This window comes from Passer domesticus, chromosome 14 (assembly GCF_036417665.1).
Source record: "Passer domesticus isolate bPasDom1 chromosome 14, bPasDom1.hap1, whole genome shotgun sequence".
Classification (NCBI taxonomy): domain Eukaryota; kingdom Metazoa; phylum Chordata; class Aves; order Passeriformes; family Passeridae; genus Passer; species Passer domesticus.
Window position 1 is genome coordinate 8796003 of NC_087487.1, and position 25902 is coordinate 8821904.

The 25902-nt window shown below is 41.4% G+C and overlaps 1 protein-coding gene across 5 annotated transcripts; it reads right to left on the minus strand.

Moving 5' to 3' along the window:
* Positions 1-325: 325 nt before the first annotated feature.
* LOC135280530 (tropomodulin-3-like) lies at positions 326-24794 on the minus strand. 5 transcript variants are annotated; one of them, XR_010347420.1, is made up of 11 exons: positions 24701-24794; positions 18383-18579; positions 16866-17022; positions 9840-9962; positions 9166-9255; positions 8526-8656; positions 7478-7585; positions 5921-6064; positions 5440-5584; positions 4235-4374; positions 326-3333 (listed from the first exon to the last, which is right to left on the minus strand). XR_010347420.1 is itself a non-coding variant. In XM_064388531.1 (10 exons), the coding sequence occupies exons 2-10, from the start codon at positions 18506-18508 to the stop codon at positions 3302-3304; spliced, it is 1056 nt and encodes a 351-aa protein (XP_064244601.1). In that variant the 5' UTR covers positions 18509-18579; positions 24701-24794; the 3' UTR covers positions 326-3301. The 5 variants fall into 5 exon arrangements, 1 of the variants encoding a protein (XP_064244601.1); XR_010347422.1 differs by lacking the exon at positions 24701-24794 and adding an exon at positions 24494-24593; XR_010347423.1 differs by lacking the exon at positions 24701-24794 and adding an exon at positions 23872-23895.
* Between the last annotated feature and the right edge of the window lie 1108 nt (positions 24795-25902).

Consider the following 25902-nt stretch of genomic DNA (forward strand, 5'->3'; position numbering starts at 1 on the left):
CAAAGGGGGCGCCTCCTCTTAAAGGGGCCGCGCCCGCGGCCGTGAGGGGACACGGCCCGGGCGGGGAGCGGCACGGCGGGGCCGGGGCTGTCGGTGCCCGGTGCACCTCCGCAGCGCCCCGCACAGAGCAGCCGCCCGCCCCTGCCCGCGGCCCCGCAGGTGCCGCTGTGGCGCTCTGTCCGCCCGCCCCGCGCTGAGGGACGCGCTCCCCTCAGCGGCACCGCGCCGCTCCCTGCCCCGCCGGGCGGGAAAGGTGCTGTTCCCACAGAAACACGAGAAGCAACTCAGTACCGACCTAAAATAAGCAAACGAACAAAACCCCGAAGCCACAACAAGAACACAGTACTTTAATCATCCAAAGATTAGTAGCTGTTTTACAATCTGACAGCATACAGTGCTGATATGCTAAAATACTCAATACCTGCTTCCCCAATGGAAATTTATATTGAACACGTGCTCGTTTGTAGCTTACAAACGCAGGATTACTCAAGTTGCAGAGAGAGTGAGGCTATTTCTTTAAAATACAAGAGTACATAGGTAATTGCTGTGAAATATCGGTTATGTTTCCATGCTTAGCTTGGAACCAACACAATCAACATACGCAGTCATTTGATTTCTGCATTAATCTGGAAAAATAATCAGTAAGAAAACTATCTCTTTGAGAAAGACCTTGTGTTAATGTAACCGGCTGTCACAGCAATACCACTCCTGCACTCACAATCTGAAATCATAGGCAGGATCTCACCCCACTCGATGGTATTACATCAGTGTTCACTTCCTTTGCTGAGACTGTTGAAAAATCCTGGCTACAGATTGAATTTCTTCATTTATTCCAAAAAGGATACACACTGCAGGCACAAAAGTGATTGCTGTTAACTCTTCCATGCACCACACCAAAGGTCTTGTAATTTGGATGATTAAACCCTTCTGGTTGAAAAAAATTGTTTTTCATGCCTAGCCTGTCAGGTATCTGTCCTGAAAGTCACAAGCAGTCAATGTTTAGCTACAGAGTTAAACCATTTAACCATCATTTGTGACAGGACACCTGAGAGCTGAAACTTAAATGGCTCTGCCTTTGATTGGAATATAAATAATGAAACAGCCAAATTTGATTAAATAAAAGCAAGAAAGGGATTTGGGCTATTATTTCCATAATCCAGCTTTTCAGTTTTCTCCTTCATTTTCAAGTAGGAGATAACTGCCTAATATTTTTAGGTAGTGATAAAACACCTCATCATAGAATCCCAATACATGAACAGATTCTGTGAACACACAGCCCTTCAGCAAATGAAGGAAGACATTACAGCCTGCTTTTTGACACAGAATGATAATGTGCCTAGCAAATAAAAAGTAACGTACAGCTTTAGGCAACTCAGCACGTGACATGCTTTGGCCATGTTTGTACAGCAGTGGCTGTCTGTAAAAATACACTTCTGACTGTAGGCATATTGTATTAGAACTATTTCAAAGTTTATTTCAAAATCTAAAAAGTTCTTGAAAACTTACAAAAGCCCAAACCAAAAGAAGCCCTTTTTGTTACTAATCCGAACACTTCTGGTGTTGTGAGGTTACAGTAAGTGTAGTCTTTGGTTCTAACTGAATTAATTCCAACTTGGTTTTCAGAGCACACATTTATTTGTAATTCTAATAAAACACCAATCTAGAAGTAGGGGGGGGGGGGGAAGGTTCTTCCACAAGTACAAACCAGTTATATACATCCCCACTGAAGGCACTATAGCTGAAAATTCTCTGTACAGTTGCAGTAAAATTTGAAGCCACTTCCAGGATAAAGTCTCTCTTTAAAGATCCAAACCAAGACTTGCAGCAAATTACAGCGTGGGCACAGTGTCAGAGACTGGCTCTGTTTTTACAGTATATATAACCTGATCCAAAATTCTCAGTCCAATATGTTTTCTACACATAGATGCTCACCACATTATGATCTTTGGATGAAAACAGTTGTCAGTTGAGTTCTCTGTTGCTATAAATACAGCCAAGCAGTCCAGCAGAACATTTCTGTGATCTCAAAGCAAATTAGTACAAGGCAGTCCAAACAGACCTACACCAAAAAGCTTCTAGATTTTCATATTTCAAAGTGTACTGTGATTATGTACAGAAGTTGAAGTGATTCTTGTTGCCTTATTAGTTTGCTTATAGAACTTCAAACACTTTAACAATGACTATGCCCTAGAGATTTGACAACATATTGGTTTGGTTTTGCATGTCTTAGGTAGTGTTTCAACATCAAGACAGATATAGAATGGAAAAACTCTTTCTTAAAAGTGTTACTTCATTATTGAAAATTGTTAGATTTGTATGAAGTACAAATAGCTTAATGTAATGCAACTTAGGCCAGTGGTTTTACAGTTAAGGCTGCTTTTCCTGTATAGTTATGCAGAATTTTAAATATGAATGTCCACTACTTCTAGAGAAATTGATACTTATAAATGTAGATAACAATTTTTAAACAAAGAATATAAACTAAATAATGCTGATGAACACATGAAATCAGTCTAAAAATGTATCCAGTTTAGATACAGAGCAAGACACAGTTATGGGACCTTTTGAAAAAGACCTTAAGGATTTAGGTGTAACAGAAGAACCGTCATTTTGCAAGGCTCCTGAATTTTTTCCTTGTTTTCCAAGGCTTCCATTTTTGTATTAGTCCCTCTAATTTCTTGGAAGAAGTCCTTAGCCAATTTATTTTTGTTTGGTTTAAAAGGATGCCTTTGAACTTGATTACAGTATCAAGAACAAATAAAAAATAAACCAGTAGAATTACAAATAACATTGCTGTGAAAGATTTCTCTTCAGTGCAGATGAACAAAGCTGAACAGCTGTACACGAGTGCAGCTGCTGGGTGAAGAATCCCTTTTCTCTAGCACATTGTTGTCAGGAATGTACACACTCCTCCTGCTAAATACACACTCCCAGATTTTCTTACAAACATTTCAGTTGGGCCAGCATCTGCCCAATCATCTTAAGAGTCCCATTCTTTGACTACAGACAATTATACCATTGATTTGCAATTACATTTCTAGTAGAAAGCACAGCCAAAGTCTTGAAATACAAAAAAAAAAAGTTCTTAAAAAAACCCAATCAAAACCTATGGTACAGAGACTGGCACTGTGTCTCCATCCATCCCAAAACCGTGCTGCACACCAGCAGAGGATTCTATTGCTTTGCTTTAAGAGGAATGGGGTTTCCAGTCTTTTCCCTTCTAACCCAGGTCAATGCAGTCCAGGAGTGCTGCAGCCCACGGTGCTGCCCGCGCTGACTCCACAGCTCCGGCATTGCTTCGCTAATTGTCTCCTTCAACCCTCCTCTTCCGAACTGCAGCAAGGGAGACAAGAAAGACAAGTTTTGCTGTATTAGCACTTGAACTGTTTTTTGTGTTTCTGTAACAGGAACAGTTACTTTGTCACATGAAGTACCACAAATTAAGGTAGCTAACAGTTAGCATTAAACAGCACTTCGAGCAAATAAGCCGAGCTTATCGCCTTATTCACAAAAAGTTGCAAATATTTCCAAGGAACGACTTGTGGGAAACATTAATCATCTTTTGTCTGATAAGCAGATTTAGCCAGGATTCTTTTTTTACAGTTTTTGCAGTTTTTTACAGGTGAATTTAATTTACATGGCTTCAAAAGAAACACTACAAGAGCTTCATGGTATATCTAACATAATTTATACACAACCAGATGTCACAATCAACAGCCTAAAACCTTCTATTTATTAATAAAAACATTCAACTGTCAGAAAATGCAAGAGCAACAAAAATTATTATTAAAATAACTAAGAGCTCATGTTATTAAGACTTGAAAATATGCAATATTGATTGAATGACTGGAGATTTCTTGAAGATTTGTATTGTTTTTGATGTTTTCACACTATCAAATTATGTTTTTCTTTTCTGTGCAGACAAAGCAAATGGCACTAAAGGTCTTCTAGGACACATAAATGACATCTCCATTTTGTTTAAAAAAGTGAAGCAAGCACATCTATATAAGAAGAAAGTAAATGTGTTCTCAAATTCACTCAATGGAAAGTAGGTGGCAGAAGTTATTCATACCTGCTTTCATCAAACTGCAAAAACAGATGAAAAGAATTTCTAGCCCTAGACTTCTCCAATCATGCAGTTAAAGGTACACAGACAAAGAACAGGGAAGTGGTACAACACAGTGTGAGCACAGAAAAAGAAAAACATGTAGACTTTTTTTTAGAAGGAACGTACAAAGAGAGAAATTAGAGACTTCCAACATCTCGGTTTCAGTGCTCAATACCCAAGTGGGTATTCAGAGTAACCTCCTCTGTAGCTTCAGGGCTGGAGAGATGAAAAGGTATTTGCAGAAACTTTTACTCCCATACTCCAGACTAAGAAAGCAAAGGAAAAAAGGCAAGATATCAACAGAAGCATAGATTTTGAACAGTCAAGCACTAATAAGAGAACTAGTGAGAGAGGAAATCTTAGAAAGCTGAGACACCTGAAGCATTATAAAACCCAACTGGTTTAGAATCTATTTTGAGAAACAGATATGCAATGTCTGAGTGCCTTTCTTATCTCTCTGTGCTCTATTCTAGTTACTCATCCATATCTTTAAGAGCTGTTCTCTTCTACTTTAACCTTTATTGAGAGTGGAATCAGATCTTTAAACCAAATTCCAATTTCCTGTGTCATTCCCTCTAATATATTCTTTAACTACTGCTACTACTACTAAACTGCTGGCTCCTTTTCACACTGATGAGAGGTCACCACAAAGCATCTCAACCAAAAAGATTTAATTATATAGAGTTTTAAAATGAAGTTCTACTTGAACAGATGGACATTATTTTGTAGCTGAGTGACTCAAGTATCTGACATTATTATACAAATGATTTCCGTTCATGTGCTATGTCGTTAACTAATTTTCTGCCGATCCATTTAATTAGGATTCTAACTAATGAGCTCCAACAAACCTGACTGCAGCAAATAAAAATGCCACTGCTATCAGCTACTTGTACATGAACAGAACCACCAAGGAAGAGATTACCCAGTACCCTGTACATGACAGTATGTTCAGTTTCCTTGCTCAAGCAATCCCAGTGACATTGGGATACTGGCATGGAACACGGCATTCTACACTGTTAATTTCAAGTACTGCTTTTAAAGAGGAAATTAATCTTATCTGAATACAACTGGGTGATCAAAACTATTGTTTTCACTCCCTTTGCCACAACTCACATGAAATTTGAATGCTCTTGTTCTAGACTATGCTAAAAATTCTCTGCAACAAAACAGAAAACATCAAGCAACAACAAAAAAGTAGGAGTAAAGCACAGGAGAAACCTGAAAGTGGATCTACTAATCTTGTGCTATCCTGCTTTTGTCAAGAGAGAAGGGGAATAACCTCTTTAAAGCCTGTGCCACACACCCAGTCAATTAATAATGACAGGTCTTACCCAAATCATTGTTTTTTGTGATAGCTGCAGCTGCCCTGGCTCGAGGTCCCTGTTGTGTGAAATGGTATCCAAATTTGAGGATCTTGTTGTTTTCTTCAAGCATCTTGGCAATTTCTACTTCTGCAGCTGTACCCAGCTGCTGCCTCTGTTAAAATAAAAGGTACACAAAGACAACAGAGCTTAGGTGTGTTCATCTTGAAAGAGATCAAAATACTTTCCACATATCAGTCAATGAAAAGTCTGCTTCATTCTAGTTAATCAAATAGGCAGAAGGCCCTAAAATTTATTTGTACACTTTAAAGCAAAAGGAAGCACAGAAATCAACCTCAGCTGGATGCTTCTGATGCTTAAGGGCAATTGTTGATGGTGTTAAGATAATTAAACATAAAATATTTAAAAGTTTATCACAAGCTGTCTTGTAAAAATATTCAGTCAGTTAGGATTGGCTGTTTAGCTATGGTATCACCACCACCTCACTTACCTGATTGTCAATTTTGATCTCTGTCAACGTTTCATTGTCTTTCAGTGCATCAACCAATGCCATAATTCCAACTCCAGTGATGAAGTTTGATTCTATGTTCAAACTTTTTAATTTTGTGTTTACTCTCAGCATATCTGCAAGAGCCTTTAAATGTAAGAAAGCATCATTAAACTTTTGAATTTTGCTGCAGTACCTCCCAGGACACAGCAATAACCACTTGCACTAACTAGTGCCATGGAACCAGCAAGTTCAGAGATGCAAGGTGTAACTTTGCAAGCTTTCACTGAGACTGAGATGACTCTTTAGCCAGGCATTATCTACATTCCCTTCTTAAGTAGCATTCAGTCAAGAGAAGGCCTGTCTTTCTCTTGTTACAAACTAAAAAGCTACACAGAATATAAATGGTGTCAAATTAGTATATTGGACCAATTCCATTTTGTAAGCCTTCACAGCACACAACGAGCAATGCAGGCTGCTAAGCAAAGGCCAAAGAAAGGGCATTAGTCAACTGAGAGGAGAATTAGATATGGTTAATTTGTAAACAGGAGATCTGACTTTGAAAATACTTTTGTCTACAGATTTGGTAGGAAGAGGTAAAATTCAAAGCTCTAAGCATAGTATCAGGATGTAGCTATACCTGATGTTATTTCTGAGAAAGGAAGAAAACAGGAATGGCTAACTGCTGAGTTTATTGGCAGAAAAACTGTACTCTTTGAATTTTTTTCCTATCAAGTCACAATAAAAAAATATAGCAAAACCACACCTGAGAAAAAAAGCCTTTATAGATTTTATTAAATGTTCTAGTCCTGCTGAAAAGAAAACTTTTTTAATTGACCCAAACCCAAAGCTTTCAAATGCTCATTTGTTCATTCAATGGAGTCTTTCAAACTAGTTGCTTTTTTTCTAACTTGAATTTAAAACAATTGCAAAGGATTGTCCTGGCAAAACATTTAGCTTTGTTTTCTTACCTCTTTATTCGTAATTAAATAAGGTACTGCTTTAATTCAACATAGAAAAAAACAACCTGACAATAAATTATATTTAAGTTTCAATTGTATCAAGCTAGATACTTTGACTACTATTATGCTATTCAAGCCAATCTTTGGTAGCAGGGAGATAAATACGTATTTTACAACTTCAACTAAAACTCTAGTTAGTTGAAAAATATTACGGGTGTTTTTAAGTCCTCAAATGTGCTTCTTGCAAATTAATTCTGAATGAACTATTGGCTACTGGAATGAACAGCAGGAACTAAACAATTAGGAAAGAAAGAAAAAAAGGAAGTAGGTTAGCAAAATGAAAAATCAGGGAAAGGGACTGGAAAAAAGAATTCTCCCTCACACATCTGAAGCATTGCTGCATATTAAGTTACTAGTAATCATTTACCAACTTAGATACAACAAAGGTTTGTTAAAGAAAACATAATTTACAGTGTAGCAGAATGGAAACATTTTCATCCCTGAGCATTTAAACTGGATTGAATTCAATCCCTTACCATTGCCTTTTCATCCTAACTTCCCTTGCACCCCACTCAAAGCTGGTTTCATGAGTACTTACAACAGCAACAGGATCATTGCTTCGGGTGGCTGCCAGGCTGAAATTCTTCACATGTGTGTTGGTTTCTAAGGCTTTTGCAAATTCTTTCAGCGTTGGAATTGGTATGTTCTTGAATTAAAAATAGCATTTCACTCTCTTGAGATACACAAGTTTATCCCCTCCCCCCAAATTCTGCCACTATCTTATTCCCTTTACAGCAAAATGCCCAACAATATTTACTACCACTGGTCTCCAGCAGTCTCACAGTGAAGACCTACCCTAAGATGCAATGGCTGTAAGAGTCACCAATTCTATAAGGCAATCATTTCTACAGAACAGTAGCAACCAAGCTTAAAAGGAATAATTGTAAAGAATTAATTAGGGTAGCAAATGTCTCAGTTCATTGTATCAGAAACTTTGATCTGTTGCCTTTTTAGGCAGTTATTTTGGCTAGCATGTACCTGCTACACAGTGTTCTTAAACCATGGATTTTATTTCCCCCCTTAGTAAGGGGAACAAGCAGCTCTGGTTGCTGGCAAGGCTGTCTCTGGTGTCTGCACTGCAAGTCAGGGGTGCTGCAGTTCTGGTTTCTTTCAAGCAAATATACAAAAGCTTGTCATGTGTAAAAACACAACTGTTACACTTAGAAGCAGAATCTGCCCTAACTTCCACCAGCCCTTTTGTACAAGGATCAGAAGGATGAAAGGCACAAATATCGCTTTGCTTGCAATAGAAACTGAGAGCACATTGCTACATCAAGGACAAAGGATTCAACACAGTAGTTAACTCCACGATAATGAGCTGCTGGAACTGCTGCCAGCTTAGCAGCGACAGAAATCTGGGCTGGCACTGAGAAAGTCTAAGACTTTTTAAATACACATTTGGCAAAAGAAACCAAGATGGCTTATTGGTTTAGCTGCAGGTTCTGAGCTTATACACACTACAACATTCAGCAGAAAGATTGCTGTACTTAGAATAAGCCTATCATGCTCTCTTAGAGAGTTTTGCAGCTAGAAGTGTCTTCTACTGAGAAAAAGCAGCATATTTACTGCAGCCTTCAGGTAATTACCTTAATGTTATTTAGATTAACTTCAACAAGACGAGAATCATTATCTTTAATCCTTTGCAGTGTCTCCTCCACGTTTGTGGGATTTGGTGGTTCATCAAAAACAGGCAACATTTTTTCACCTTTTACTATATCTGAAAAGTAAGGCATTTAAATGTAATCAAACAGGTTGCACACACTCATTGTGAATAAATTATACACATTCCAAATATTTACTGTATTTAAAGATCATTTCATCAGTACTTACATCTCTCCCCCACCAAAAAAGCATACCATCCTCTCCTGACCATATTTTCATAAAGTTCAATTCTCTAGAATTTCCCAAGTCATCACAGCCTTTCTGCTTTTTTTTTTTTTCCAGAAAGCACATAGGAGTTGAATTACAAACAGAAATACAAAACCTAAGAACCAACACACACAATGCATGCTTATGCCTCTTTTGTCACCAAAAAATGACTTAAATGCAGAGGACACTTTAGTGTATATATATTTCAATTCCACTCTTGCCAGAACTCAATTAGCAAATATAGGCATGCACATTTCCACACTAAGACTGAAGAGTCTAAAAAACTTTTGGTGAATGCTATACTAACTGCATGCAGTACAGAGAATTGATTTTTCTAGCACTTGTGTACACACTTACTTGAGAAGTTGTCTTTGTCAATCCCATTACTGCTTCCTACTACATCACAGAACTGATTGTTTGTTATCAAGTTGGACATTCCCAGTATTGCTGAAAAATTAAAGCAAAAACCAGTTTTTACTCTTCCTGACTAATTCAGATCAGATGCAGGGTTCCTTTAAATAACAAAACCTGATGTTTATACAATACTTATCAGTACAAAAAGCCATTCAATATCTTAATTATTTGAAAAAAGTAGAAAAAATAATTAATTTTAGACATTTTAGTTAACTTTCATATCTCAGAAAGTTCTGACCTCATGAGGTTCCAGCACCGACATTAAAAAGCGCAGCTCAACCACAAAAATGAAGCTTTAGGAATACAGGCACATACAAACCCATTGTTATACTCAAGAAAAAGCAGTTACATACACATCAAAAACCAGCCAGTCTGAGAAATATATGTAAAGGTTTTGAGTCTGAAAAATCAGGTATTTTTGCAGGCCAAAATAATTAACATCCTCACAAATTATCACAAATCAACAAAGTAAAACACTTCAAGCAAACTGGCAAACAACATAATGTGGCTTCTTTCACAGCTACAACATCCTGTAGTCAGATCAATACACCACCACATTAATTATAGATCTTTCTTTTCTAAATGTACCAGCCCATCCATCCTTCAAAAACCCTCACCTGCGAGGTCACCCAATTCTGTGTCTGTGGCACTGGTCAAGGCTTCCTCCAGTTCTGGATCAAGAGAGAATTTTTCTTCTGTGAAAGACTGTACAGGCTTTTGCTTGGGGATAAATATTTTCCCTGGAGTAAACAAAATGGAAAGTCTGATGTTACTTTGTATTATATTGCTACTTATGTTTCAAATACTATGTATTTAAAGAACATTACATTTAGTGAATACTAGGAGAACCACAGACAACATAAAGGGCTCTTCTGCTGTTGCAAATCAGAGATGAGGAAAGAGTATAAACAAGAATAAATTTTCAGGAATCTGGATCATTATTCCAACCTTATTTGCTTCTCCAAAGGATTAGAAAGTAACATAAAGACCTGCATTATGCATTTTGAACATTCTAGAAAGACTTAGTAAGAAAGATTTAGTATCACTAGAGAATGCCGAGTTTCCTCTCAAGGGAAAAAGGGACCCAGGCAGAACTGTAATGGGAATGTGTCAAAGACAGACTATCACAGAATATCACTGGAATCACACACCTGACTATTTACTGCAGTCTTCACACCATACAAAATATTTCTGATTTCAGATGTTAACCTCAGTTCTGAAGCAAAAAACCAAAGCTGAGTGAGAAAACCATGGTTTGTGAACAGCACAAAACATGGTAACAAATTTCTCTGCCAGTGACACTGTTTTCTAAAATGATACTTAGAAAGGTCATCGACGATTCAATGGCAAAAGAACCAGGAGTAATATTTGCACCAACCAACTTAAAGGTTGGTGCAGTAACATTCTACACCAATCTTTAAGTTATTACAGGCAGGTAATGGGAAAATTATTTTAGAATACATGAATTAGGTAGAGGTCTGTGTAGTTATCATAATTCCTGCATACACCTTTAGCTGGAAGTTAGGGTAGGAAATCAGAACATGAGAAAGTCTTTCTACCAGTTCAGCTGTGAATGGTTTAGAACTGGTCCTTCAGAACAAAGAAGTCTTCCACTGGGTAAGAGCCAGGACAGGCAAGGGGTGCTTAGGTTCAGGACAAATTAACAGGGCAATCAAAAGCTCTTGTACTGATCCATTTGAGAGAAATCATTCCCAACTACACAACTGTGAATCAAATCTTAACAGCTGTTTAAGGTTCAAGTTTTTCAAACTTTCCAGGTTGCCTGAGCTATCTGCAGAAAGAGCAATGGAAAAGGAGTTCCAGCTTCTTTTTGTTATTTCCTGGAGTAGAAAGTGGTGTTGATAACCATCCTATGAAGCCTCAGTCCTAATTCAGGAGCCCACCCTCTGCCATATCCATAGCTATAAAAAGTATTTCCATAGAGGAATCATCATTGTCCCAATGTCCCAGTTACAGTGATAGTAGGTGGAGTTTAGCATCACTAAACTCAAAATCATGTATTCCATATCTTCTCTAGATTACAGTGGCTTGTGGTCATTTTCCTTTTAAAGGAAGTTAATGCACGCCCACTAGCACAGATTACAGAGAAGCACATCAGGTTTTCTCTGACAACACAGTCTGATGACCAAGAGCTGTTGCTAGCAACACAGTATCTTTGTTCCTGGGTTGCTATCTCTTTGGAAACTTGTATAAATGGTCATTATCCATATTTAGAAGCAGAAAACAAACCTCCTTACATAACTGCACCCATTCCAAACAGTAGTTAAGTGCAGCTGACATGCATTACCTCAGCTTTGATGGACAGTGCAAAAGAAACTGTTGGTGATTCAGGATTAAAAGAAAACCTTCATAAATTGATTCAGGATTAAAAGAAAACCCTCAGAAATTACACAGTTCTTCTTCATAAATTGAAGGCTTATGTAGCAATTGTTTCAGGTTGTTTTGCTATAAATGATGCAATACATTTCTATCATTTTATTTTGCCAGCATCACCTACTGGGGAGAGATTAACTTAAACTGTAGTTTACAGAAGAGAATGTTTGACAAGCTTTTTTTATCAATCCATGAAACAGTCTGAGCAGCATACACATGATCTAAAGCCTTTCAGCAGCTACGTTTGTGTTATTTTCCCTCAGTAATACGGGCTAGTAAAAAGGTGAGGATTTTGGAGTACAAGGAAGGAGGACAGTGGGATTTGAGCACCTGAGCCTTAGTTCAGCCATCCTATTTGCAGCATCAGTGCAGCAGGAAGAGACCAGGAAAAATAAATTAATCTCAATTAAAAGCAACTTAGCAAAATGTATTTTAACCTAATTCAGCCTTCTGTCTGGTTCATCCCACAGTGCTCACAAAAAATGAACTACTTTTCCTGATGTTGCTTTTCAGCAATTCTTACATTCATAGGTTAGAAACGTCTGGTTCAAATATTTTCTTCCTAAGAGTAATATTAAACTTATGCATACGTGCCTGACTCTTTAGAAAACCTAAAGAAAGTGAGAAGTATAATCAGTCTTTAATAAAGTAAAAATGTTAAAAGCCACTGCCCTCCAGAAATGTTCACTGCAGCCAACTCCAGTCACATGAGCTGGGTCAGGAGCAGTTTTTGCTATAAAACAAGTCACACCCTTGTGTACATAATTTCTCATTCATTGGCTTCGTCTCACCCTAGAACAAAAATCAGAGGTTTACAATGCACATACAAAAGTAGATCCTTCCCCACTCCCCACTTCTAGCAATGAATTTTCTTCCAGAAGGGTAAGACCCCTGTGTCTCTGGGGACAATGATCTCACTCAAGGCCTGCTGCCAATACAGTTCAGCAAGTCCCTTCCCCCCTCCTAATGCAAGCTTTAAATAAAACCAAAAACCACTACACATCTGTGCAGCCCATGAGATGTGCAGCTTGCCTGGCCCTCAAGTGGAACATTTCCAAATAGCAGGGATTTGATTACATGAAGGAACATGACGGCTCCTTTACAGCCAGCCAGGATAATGCAAAGATGAAGCAATACAACGTGAAGAGGCAAATTTCAGGGATGTTCACATCATTTTTGTAATAATTATACAGGCAGGTGTTCCATGCCTTTCAGCTACATGCTAGATGATGCACAGCCAGGATTAAGTCACAGACCTCCTCTGCTACAGAAGGAACTTTCAGTTCCAAGTTCCCCCAGCTGGATTGCTCTGAAGGCAGGAACACTGGATGGTGTTTATGGAAGTGCCCTGGACATTTCCCACACAGATTCACAGTATTTAAGGTGGGACTCAGTACCTTGCAGAAATCAGGTCTGTTCAGTGGGGCCATTGCTGGTACTACTCTCACACACCCCACAATAACAGTGGGGTGGCTACAGTGGCAGCCACACCTTGCACAGCAGAAGGAAGTCTAAATTCCACTTTTGGGGTACTCCATTTGGGAAAAAAAAAATCAAGTGCTACCTGAGAACAACTGAATACAAGCTTTTCTCATCACTGAGTTCAAGAAGAAGTGAGCAACATCTGATGTACTCCTTACATCCTTACATCTTATGTTCCTTACACTTTCCTTAGTTCAGAAATGTATATAATCCACACTTCATCAATCTCCAGTGTCCATGTAACAGACTTAAGTTTATCAATTCCCTTGTAAGCACAATTAAACACTAATGTTTTTAATTCAACTTACAAGTGAGTTCCTCAATGTCTTAGTGCAGAAGCAGAGCTGTTATCTGCTATCTGATCTGATTACAGACCACATAGCAGTAAATTAGAAAACTGTTTTACATTAAGGCTGGAGTATCACATGTTATTTTGTTCCAGTGCTCTTGTATGGAGAATATCATTTTGACAAGCTGTTTCTGCAAAGCTCCTACAGGATATTAGTTTAACTTCACAACATGTAACACACTTCCTTTAAAGACTTTAAAGTGATTCAATGCCAAACAGATAACACAGCATCCCAAATCCTGCTGCAGCAGAAGGCAATGGTGATCTGGAGCAGCAACTGAGCAGGGTGCCAATGAAAGCGCTTTAGCCAGATGGCTACAGTTTCACTCTGTTTTCTGGGTGACAGAGAAGGGGAAAACCAAACCAAACCAACCCCAAAGCAGAAGTTACATGAACTGTAAATGTAGACAGAACAAACACACCCCGGCAGGAATGCAAAGGGAAGAGACAGCCACAATGAGAAGAGTGCAAAGGCTAGAAATGCAAAGCCTAGTTTACACAACACTTTGCTAATGCCTTGCACTATACAGCACAAAGTACATTACTGTCTCAGATATGTCTTTATCTCAGCAGCAATAATTGTCTTCTGCTGTTCCAAGAGAAGAGAGAAGGAGGAGGAGCATTGGTCAGACTCAGTCAGATGAGTGGAACACACTTGAGGGCAACAGCCTTCAGTGCTGAAGCCTTGCTTTCCTGTTTGGATGAGAGCCCCCTCTCCTTGCAGTATACCCTGTAAAATCTTTATGACATATTACATACACACATTGAGACAAAGCTAGTTCTGTTGCAATTACCACATTGGTCTCATGAATCCCTTGAACAATGGTTTACTGTATGGTTCAACACTTAATTGGAACAGAATGTGACCTAAATTATTAAATCGTTTTTTAAAACAAAGTAAGTTTTTAAGGATGCTTTTAGAAACAAAATCAAGGCCCTGAGAAAATTGAATACAGTATAATTTAGGGATTAAACTTTACATTTCTTTAACATTGTTCATTTCACCACAGCAGGACATTACATTGTTTCAGATCTTCCACATGGCATAGAAAAAAACAGAAGAGGTTCCAAAGACCTGAAGAAATTACATCATCTATCACTGAAAGAGTAGCAACACTATTTTAATAACATGTTACCCCAAAATTAGGTACTTGGGGCATCTGGAAGAGAGTCTTTCCCTTCACATTCTAGTAGGAAAACAAGGTTATCAGAATCAGTAGCAAGACAGGATATTTAAAATTAACCTAGGGTAAGCTTCTTTGATAAATCTGCAGACCAAATCACCAGGCAGGACATCAGTTCTACTAAAACAGAAAAAGGAAAGAGAAGGGTAGACTTTCCCTCTTCTTGCTCCATGAAATGAATAATTGGAACAAGTTAGAGCAACAAGACCAGCCAGGGACACAGAAATATTTTAGCAAATTCTGACCCAAAAAATGGCACCAAAAAAACCAGCTGCAGCTCCTATCCCCCTCTCTCCTCCCAAAACCTCTGGAACTGAAGGCTACATTTGTCACATTTCTCCTAAATTAACAGGAGAATCAAGTAAGATTTTCCAAGTTCTATGTCTAGATCAATATAATAATTTCTTGATTTAAAATATTAAATTATTTACATTTGCCATTTTTGTGCAAAATGGCAACAAATGTGGCAGCAAGTCAAATTTGAACCATAATACTTTCATGAGGGGAAAAGAAAAGGTTATCCCTCACCTACTACAACATGAGCTTGACCTTCTTGCCTCCTGCCCACTCAGCAGAGCATCAATTTGGATACTAAACATTTGTGTTAATGAATGTTTAGTTTTAATGAAAGTAATTGACATTGAATTTTTTATATTATTTTCTCTTCTCCTATAGCACTAAAATAAATGACAGGAGTTAGTAAATAGCAATTTTTTTTTATGAGATACAGGAAATTTTACTACATTGGTATGACTCATTGCAACATGCAGACAGACTATTTAGTAATACTTTATTACATAAAGGAAATGACATTTGATCTTTCCTAACCAAGCTCTGCATTACAGCTGGACCCTTCTGTTTCTCTGCAAGATTCTCACAGATTTTATCTACCCAAGCAAATATTTTATGTGTGCATGTAGACGTAAGCACATAGAGAGCCATCTATGTGAAAGAAGCACTAGCAGGCAACAGAAATGCAGTGTTAGAGCACATCCTCCTTGCCCAGCTCACTCCCTGATGGAGCTGGGCAGAGGATTCAAGGATTCCCCAATCACCTGGGAGCCCCAAACATACTGAACTCAATGACACTTAACCACCAGTCTGCCTCCAGCACAGACTGGCAGAAGTGTCAGGAGAGCAGCAGAAGCCAGGCACAGCTGGACACAACATGAGCAGGTACTTGGCAGCAGCAGGGGTACCACCAAGGCACTGCTACTATGGGTGCCTCTGCCTTCTACAACCTTCTGAAATCAAAACACTGCATGGTCCTGCACTTGGTTACTCCTACAGGTTCAGTCACCAACTCCCATTCTGTGTCAGCAGAGTGCCACAGTTATCTCTCGACACAAAGGGAGCTCAGCTACAAAATAAAACAAAAAACACTCTGTGAAGGAAGTCCCTCATACACAGTGCAGCACACTGTAAAGCCACAAACTCTCCATTACTTCAAGAAAAAAAGGGAGGCACCAGCATTGTCAGGTAAAGCTATCTGGCACAGGAAGAGAAAATGCAAATACCCCAAACAACATTTTCACCAACTAGACCTCACAATCATATACACAAACTCAGTGAATGAATGAAGACTCAATTCTGAAATAAGCAATGATTCACACCAGAGAATTAAGTAGAATTAAAGGGTTTCAAACCCTTAAGAAAAGACCACAAACCACTGACAGATTTCAAAACTTATGATGTTAACTATATAATTAGTCAGGAGTAACTATGCAATCCTATTAAACCTTTCAGTAAGGATGCTAGAAAAACACCATGACTGCATACACCACTTGTATGGCCTTGTCAGCCTACACCATCTTCAAACATTACTGTCTACCACAACATCAGTCAACTGCTATTTTTCTAATCCAATGCAGTGTTACAAAGGTTGCTGTCTGTATTCAACATAAGGCATAAGCCACAGGCACCATGACAGCATTTGTCATTATTGACAGAAATCAGAGTTGGCTCTTACTTTGAGGATACCATGCCCATCAGAACTTTGCAATCTCTGATAAGATCTCTGAGTCTTATTTCCTTCCTGTGCTACACACGAAGTGCACACCAGCCCCAGCAGCACAAATGCCTGAACAGGAAACCTCCTGGCCCTGCACAGCAGCAGCCATTTGGAAATGCTGCGAGTTAGAACCATTACAGCTGCCAGTGCTTCCATCAAATTCGCTTCACAGAAGTACTGGCTCCTCCACTTCAGAGATTTACACAGGAAGGGGTGGTGTTACCTTTCTTTTCTCTTGTAAAAGGCACATAGTCCTCCCTGTCCTTGTACTCCAGCGCCTGCTTCTCCAAGTAGGCCAGGAGCCGCTCCCTGTCGAAGGGACCCGAGGCCTTCTTGGCAGTCTGGTCCTTCTGCCGGAAGCCTGCAGGCAGCAGCGCGTTCTGCAAAACAAATGCAGCAAAGAACAGCAGCTTAGAAAGTCTGGCTGAGCACCTGCTTAGTTTCATTTCCCACTTCCTTCTCCCTCTCTGCAAGGTTCAGCCCTGATGCATCATCTTTTGTAGGCAATCTTTGATGCCCCTGCTAACTTCCTTTTTTTGGGGCAGGGAAGGACACAAGGTAATCTAGACATGGAGAATATAATGAAAATGCAGCACACTGTGCTCTCAGTAGGATAGAAGCAATTCCTTAAGTGCAATAACTCCCAGCATTCAATTTGCCAGCTACTTTGCATTTCTTTGCTAGAATCAGCACTGTTTAAATGAGCAGTACTAAATAAAACTCAGCTATTTACAGTTTAGACATTCAGCAAGAGACTATTTCCTCTGTCACTTACATCCACGTGATTTTAAGTCTTTAAGACAACTGAGTCCACTATTATTTTAATACAGTATTTCTAGTTTTGACCTGACTCGAGGTGGGATGTTTCTTTGATAATATCAATATATTTCAACTAAAGAGAAAAAAAAGGATATTAGTACAAAATGACCAAAATGTATAGGATTTCCAAACTGCCATGAAAGACAACCAGTCCTCTTCTGTTAAAACATCCATAAAGTCAATATCTGCCATATCTTGCAGCGCAACAAAAGTCATCCATTGCAATATCTTGCAGTGAAGAACAGGTGATCATAATATTCTGAACTGATCCCTGAACATCAAGATTAAACTAATCCTGGTTTTATTAAAGCAAAACCAGAGAGAACCATGAGGTGAGAACACAAATATGAAGTCTGCAATTAGCTCCAATATCTGTAGAGGACAACTCAGCTCTTTGTAGCAGAAAGCTGTAATATTCTTTTTTCAGCACCCCATGCTGACAGAATCATTCAGGAGCTTAGCAACTACTTGTCTTCTCTTCACGAAGTCAGCATGAGGACAGGAATAGATATGACCTACCAGATACAGGACCAGGAATCATTAGAAGAGGTTGGCACCCTCCCACTCCCACCAAATTCCACAGCAGAAAAAATAAAACAAACATGGATGCAAAAGGGCTGTTTACCAGACAGCACTGGAAACAGGAAAGTTAAACAGACCTTTCTAAATAAACTTTCTTTTCAAGAACATGAACAACAGCAATTCTTATTTATAAATCAATCCCGGAAAGCTCCTCCCAGCTGTCCCTTCTTATGTTTTCCTTTGCTGCAGTTGTGTCCACCTTGCAAACAGGAAATAAGCATTATATACACATATATATCTCTGAGATCATCAGCAGGCTATGGAAAAGACTCTGTCCAAAAAACTAGACTAGTAATGGAACAAATGAAAAAAATAAAACTTCTCTTGGCTACTGCCTACCTCAGGGTCAAGATCATCCAAAACAGTTTCCAGTTGCTTCAGTTCTTCTTCCGAAAGTTTGCCAAGAATTTCATCCTCATCGAGATCTTTGTACTTGTCCAAGTCCTTTCGAAATGGGAGCGTCATGACTTGGGCAGTAGCAAGTTCCTCAAGCACTTCAAAACCAAGTCTCAATTCTTATCCAGATCTATGAAAAACTTTTAAAAAGAAATAAGCAGAGTTAAGGTAAATATCCCAACCACAAAGCATCTTCAGCCTCCACGCACGCCTGTGAAAGGAAAGCTTTGTTACCAGTATTGGTACGTGTTGCTCTACAGCTGACAAGGAGCACCTGGAAGCTGTGCTTCTTCACTGATAGAATCCTGTCCCACCAGGCCTTTGTCCATCAGTAATCAAACTATATCTAATTAAGCTATATCTATTTTCAAATCAAACTCAATAGCCAGTCCTCTTGACAAGAGCACCAAAGCCATAATTCCCACAGGGCAGGGCAGGTTGTAGGGCAGGAGGGAGGGGATCCTACTCTTCATGAGTCCAGTTTAACACTTTCATTTTTTACACAGAATGAAGCCAAAAGAAGAGTTAAGATGCTCCACATTTATTGTTGCTACAGCAGTTCAAGGGCACTTAAGGATAACTTCCTCTAAACAAGGTAATTGGTTATTACTGACTCATACCCTTGCATATTACCTACAGAGGAAACAAAGGAAGTTTGCCTCCAAGTTAATTATAGCACTACCATTGAAACAACATTCTGTTCTGTCCAAGGAAAATTACAATAGCTTGATGAAAAGCATAGGAAATACAGCTTCTAAGTGGCAGCACTCCAGTCAATCCTACGATCATAAAAAAAAAAAAAAAATTTAAAAAATAATAAACTGGTCACTAAATGCTGTATTTAGAGGAAACCAGAGTCCTTCAAAATGTACAGTCTCTATAGCACTTCTCACAAACAAGGAGAGGGCAGGGAACATCTTTTCTAACATCCACAATTTCTGAGCATTTGTCTTGGAAAAAACAGTTAATCCCATCAGTGTTCAAGCAGACAAGTTGTTTCCTCTCATTTTTCTGAAACAAGTTCTAGGACTCTCCTTTTGTTCAGCCAAATTCTTGCTTCAAGCTGACCACACAGACAAAGATGACTCTCTGTAACTAAGCAAGAGAGTCCATAAGGTGTCTGGGAAGCAAAAGCTAAATGTATACATTCCTGTTCATTACTCTCCTTAATCCCTTTTTTTGGCTCTAGAGAAATAACACAGACCAGGCACACAGTAAAAATCTTTTTTTCTCCAGTAGCCCCTATCCAAGGACAGATGCTCACCATAAATACAACTGCATTACTTCAAATCCACACTTACACTGTCCTTCAAAACCAGATCAATTTAGTCGCTGCCTCTTAAGTAGCAGGAAAAGGCAGGCTGTATATACATACAGGCTATACCATGGAATCCTTCACACAGGATTCCTCCACCTCAGCTGTTTACATCCAGAAAGGTCTCCCTGGCTGCCACAGTTACATTTGGTGACATTTTAATTCAGAGACACTAAACAGACCTGAGCACACAGAGGTTCATCCACACCATTCAGTCAAGTGTACCTGTAAAATTAATCTGGTTTTAACAAGTGCCTTTGCAAGAACAGTGAATTTCCTAGTCCTATCAACATCTACACCTGAATGAGGAATATATTCAGCTATTTTCAGGATGTCTGCTTTTAAAAAAATATTGCTGATATAAACAGAAGACCTTTATTGTGAATTACAGTTGACACTGATGGGACTGAAGCTGACCTTTGCAAAGCTCTCTCAAACATAAGGAATTCTTATTTTTTTTGGTAATACATCAAAAGAACTCTGGCTTCCTCTGAACTAAACCAAATCATGCTGGAAGAGCCCAGACCTTTTGCAAGAGGTTACAGAGCTAGAGACATCCAATTTATTGGCTGCAAAAAATGCAGAGGGTAGCACACCTATGTTTTCCTAAGTTCCAAAAGTAATTAAAGGAGTGACTCTGTGGCCTGGAGAGCCACCTCCTACAGTTTTCATAGTCTGCCAGTATTTGTTTCTCCAGGTGCAAGCAGCTGATGGACAATTAGCTGATGCCACACAATCTGCATGTGAACTTCTCATTCCTGGAGCCTTAATGTTCTGCCCTTCCTTCCAGTTCAAGCCATTACACAGGATCACAGGAGAAAAACATTTCCTGCAGCTCATTACACATCGCTCTTTGTGACCAGGCTGCACATCCGAGCCCTACACCAAGACACTGCTCTTCACCACATTTCTGCATGTCCATTTGCATTCAAATATTAAAAGGTGCAGTTTTAACAGGTAATTACAGGGAGCAGATTGGTTAGTAAGCTGCAGAATAATGCTGCCCTTACTCTGAAAGAGAGTTGCACTGCATAACCATACATTATCTTCATTAACATCATCTGTATTTCCTCTCCATTAATTGCCACAAAATGCTGTCATCCAGAATTAATTACCTTTTATTTACTGCATTGGGATGTTTCATATTGGAAAACTACTCATCCTTTGTAATATATTAATTTTCAGGTCACAGCCCTTAGTCTCACTTGTTTGTACACAACCAAAGAAGTCAAGTCAAATCCTCAGGTACAGGGTTCACACACACACAAATGTGAAAAATAAAGCAGCAGAATAAAAAACCTCAGTTTCTGTAACTGAGGCTTCACTTCAGCAAGAAGTGAAAAGTCACATGTGGCCTCGCAAATACAAATTTTTGGACATATTTTCTAGTATCTATCAGGGATATTTTTTTAAAATATAAAAGCATCCTTAATGTGAGACACCTTTAAACTGTATGATGGTAGCACGGGTGAGCACACTGAGGTTGCTTGGCAATGACTCTCAGAAACATTCCCTACAAAAGAAAACACAGCATATACAACGCTTGCATACAACATGCTAAAAATCAGGTTTTAAAACATAGTGTAAAGAATTCTCATTGCCTAAAAAGGGCATAAAGGCCAGCTAAAGCCCTAATCTAATCAAACAAGCCTCTCACCTCCCATTAAACACACTTAGTGCTCTATTTGCTTTCCATCACTCCTGTAGCAGCTCAGCATAGAGACATATGCAAAACAAACTACAAGCTTTTAGAAGGAGCAGTTACTTGGCCTGTGATAATTTGTGGCACATTTTATATATATATACACACACACCCATATATATATATATATATGCTCTTAATGCAAAATCATGGGAAAAAACTGTAACCATCAATTTTGGCTTTGCTTGCCCTTTTTTCATGAGCAGAGCTAGTTTACTTTTAAGTATCCTTCTTAGCTTTACCATGAAAACATTGTATAAAAGTCCACAGAGATAATATTCTTTCTCAGATATATAACTGTAACATGAAGTTCTTCACTCCAGCAACTTCATAGCCACATTTAGAGAAATGGAAAGAAAGCCACCACTTTCAGTCTATCAAATGTCAATTCTCTGTTTGTTAAGCAGAAGAGAAGCTGAAAAATCAGAAAGGAAGAAATTCTGCTGGACATCACAGAGAAAAAAAATCTTGCCATTATTCCTGCACCTGGGAAATCAATGATGAACTAAAGAAATGAGAAAACAGCAGTAACTTTATGTCATTTTATACGCCATTAATAATCACTTAAAAGACTGTCAAACAACTTTCACACACTTCTTATGCACAAGTCAAAACATTTTTTTCTCCCTCCTCTCTGAAAGTATATTTTTAAAAACCAGAAGATTCTAAAAATAGCAAGCTTCCAATTATCTTTCAAAAGCTCCACCCCTTGCCCCCCCTGAAATTTCTGTTGTATTCAAGAACATAATTTCTTGGGACACAAACAGGAGAAAGTCTTTAGATATAAGTTGCCCACAGGAAACAACAGTGCTGTTAAAGCCCACTGTAAATGGCTTCCGTGACTTGGATTTTAAAATAGAAGCAACATCACAAAAAACAAACTGAGCTGGGTTTGGCCAGCACACTCAGAGCTCACTTTAACCTCATTTGTTCCTCATGAGCCTCCTTGCCCCCAGCCTCCAGGTGACCCCGGTGGGCAGGGGGGTCTGCAGGGCTGTCAGCATTCCTGCACCACGCAGGGCCCCAGACCCTCCCAGCTGCTTGGGGGAGCCTAATCTGAGCATTTCCCCAGGGAACCCCTACGATGGCAACAATTCTATTTTCCAGTGTGCAAGATTATACAGAACTGCTTATGAAGAATGTACTGCACTTGAAAGAGCTATCTTTACTTACTAAAGCAAGGAGAAAAATTAGTAAATATAAATATTACCATAATCCCAGCAGGTTCCTTAGGATTTTTTTGTAATGCCTCCTAAGTCTGCTGAACAGCCCAATACTATCTTTCTTATCTTAGAAAGTTATTAGAAAACCACCTGAGGCTTCCAAACCCCCAGCCTGGGGTAGGGCAGAGGATCCAGGCTGTCCTGCCCCGGGAAGGAGCAGACACCCCCCAGCCCAGAGCCCCCTGGAGCCAGCAGGTGGCAGCTCCCCTTTGCCTACCCTTCTCCTCAGGGCAAATTGTGTTTTTCAGGCAGAAGACACAACTATTCTGGGCTATTTTCCTAGAAAAGCAAGCCCAAGGCTTCATTCTGTTCAAAGAGACAAATCACTAAGCTTTATACATGGCAAACTGAGCTTCTCTAATTTCACATTTGTCCACACAGTGACCCAGGGAGTGGAGGTGGACAGGCAGCTACTGCAGAATAACTACACAGACCATGAAGATGCTTCCATAATGAAGGAAATCTGAACACATCTGCATTTCCAGCTCCTGCAATATCCTCCTCTGTATCAGAGGGCACCTGTGACCAAAGCCCACTTTGCTCTTTTATACATCCTGTGTACAATGACACAGAACTGGGACACAGCTCTCTTGCAGACAGGGTGCTCCAAGTGATGGCTGAGCTGCCAAGTTTGCACTGTCCCATAAAAACTTATTCCTGTGTGCCTGCTCCTGAATACTGCTCACCCACACTGCAGGGCTAAACAGACAAACCCAGTCAGCCCAGGCAAAGGCAGGGGTGACAGGGCCAGGAGCCCCAAAGCCAAGCTTTGGCAAGCTGCACAGGGCATGGAAGTGGCAGCAGTTCAGCACACCCATGGCATGCTCACCAAACTTGCTGCAGGGCAGGTGTTACAATCCCAAATAAATACCAGGCTGGGATAAGATAAAAATCCCAGGTGCCCCGAGAAGTTGCTGGGTCAGGAATCACCACTCCAGCTGTCCATTCTCCCTCCAACATGCAGGAATCTACTGACTGGCCAGGATGAGGGATGTTTAGCATAATTTTTTTTCAGAAAATACCTGGATGTTTTTCGACAGAAACCTGCTGCCCATTAATATACAGTATCTGCTCCTGAAGGAATTGCCTGCCGGTGTCTTAGTCAAAAAGAAACTTCAGATGCAAGCTAACTGAATGTGTCAATAAACATTCAGGTATCTTTCATCCATTGAAGGAAAGTGGCAAAACTTACAAGCCTGGAACAGAACAGCAGAAGAAATTGAATTCATTTCCATTCTATTACTTCAGGAAAGCTTCTGAGTACAAGTTAGTTTCAGGTCCTCCCTTACACCACTGGCTGCCTCTCAAGATCTCCACACCTGACACCTAAGTAACCAAACTTCAGTTATGAGGAATGATCCAATACATTGCAGCAAACTTAAAGTACACGGCAACCTCCCTAGAACACCACTTATTTCAGCACAGCTTGCGCCTACCCGCAGAGCGCCAGGCTCTCAGAGCCGGCCCCAGGCTCGGTGCTCCCGGGGCCAGCCCTGAGCGGGGAACGGGAGGCGCGGGAGCCGCCGGCCCGGGGCACGGAGCGCACCCCGCCCCGGAAAGGCATCCCTCCGTCACCGACCGCGGGACCGAGCGCTGAGAGAGCCCCGGCAAAGGCAGGCAGCGAACCGAAGGGATTACGGGCACCAGCCCCACGGGCGAGGTTCCGAAGTCTCCGAGGTCTCTCCGAACACCCAGCCCAGCCCCGCAGCCGGGCGCGCCCCGCGGCTCCCCGGGCCCTCACCCCGCGCCCACCGCCCGAGCCTGCCCGGGCAGGACCCCGCTGTCGGGCCGAGCGCCGCCCCGGCCGGACCCACCCGTTCCGCAGCACCAGCGGGGCTCCGGGCCCCCTGAGCCGCCGGGGTCCGGCCGGCCGGCCGGGCGGGCGTCAACCCAGCCCGTCTTCCTCCTCCCACCGGGCTCCCGCCGCGGCGGGCAGAGAGCTGTGCCCACCCGAGCCGAGCCGAGCCCAGCCCAGCCCGGCACCCCCGTCCCGTCCCGTCCCGCCGCAGCCGCTCCCTCACCCGGGCGGCCGCCGCTCCCCGCTCGCCCAGCCCGACCAGCAGCGCCGCGCCTGCGCCCCGCGCACGCCGGGAGACACGGGCCCGCCCGCGCCTGCGCGCGGCCGAGGGCGGGGCCGTGGGAGCGGCGGGGCCCGGGCGGCGCTGGTGGCGGTCCGGACCCTGTCCCTGTCACTGTCCCTGTCACTGTGCAGGGACCGGCCCCGGCCATGGAGGTGCTCGAGGCCACTGCTCTGCGCTCTGAGCAGGCTGGGCCGTGCAAGGGGCCGCTGTCCGGCAGGGCGGTGGATCGGGGTGATCCGCGGGTCCCTCAGCCCAGCCTCGGGCCGTGAGGCGGCCGCTCCGGAGCGCGCTGCCCGCGGGGCACGGCGCCGCGCCGCCCAGACCGCGGGGACCAGGGCGCTCCACGGCCTGCCACATCTCCCGTGTGGCTTCTTTCTTCCTTTGGCCACCTCAGGCTCCTCGTCTGCACCTCCGCCCGCATTTTGTTTCTTGTCTGCTCAAAACGCTCAGCCTCCCTGAGGGCTGTCAGGCGGGTCCCCGCGCAGGGGCCTCCAGTGCCCCGTCACTCCCTGAGCGCAAAGGGACAAGGACAGGGACACAGCGCTGCTCCAGGGAGGCTGCAGGCAGAGCTCCTGCAGCGCTCCTGCTCACACGGGGCAGGTGGAGTCCCACCACCAAGGTGCCCTGTGTGCTGCTGTGTGCGTAATCAGGATTTTGAGGATGTTTCAGCTTCCTACTAAGCACCACGTGTTAGTAAACAATATTCTCTATACAATTTTTTTAAGGTTTATGATGTGGCTAGGAGACCTGGACAGCAGTGGAATTCCACTGGTGCTGAAACTGCACATGCACAGCAAGAGCAGATGCAGCACAGAGCTCCTCACTGCTGGTCACTGAGCTGAGCACAGCAGGAAAAGAAGCCTCCAACATAATCCTAAACTGATTAAAACGTAACATACTTACTCTCCACAGTGCTGATGTGGTAAAAATGAAGAATATTGATTCAAAGTATGTGACTTGAGACAGAAATATCTTCTTGCCTCGGGAATTCACATGGGATGTGTCCTGTGGCAACCCCTTCCACCTTTCAGCCTGTTCCTGTTCCTGGCATGCCTGCCAGGTGGGCCCCAGGCTTCAAATAGCCATCTGTTCTGTGTCTCACCTTCCACAACCACAAAATGAAAATTGTGCTTCAGCTGGAT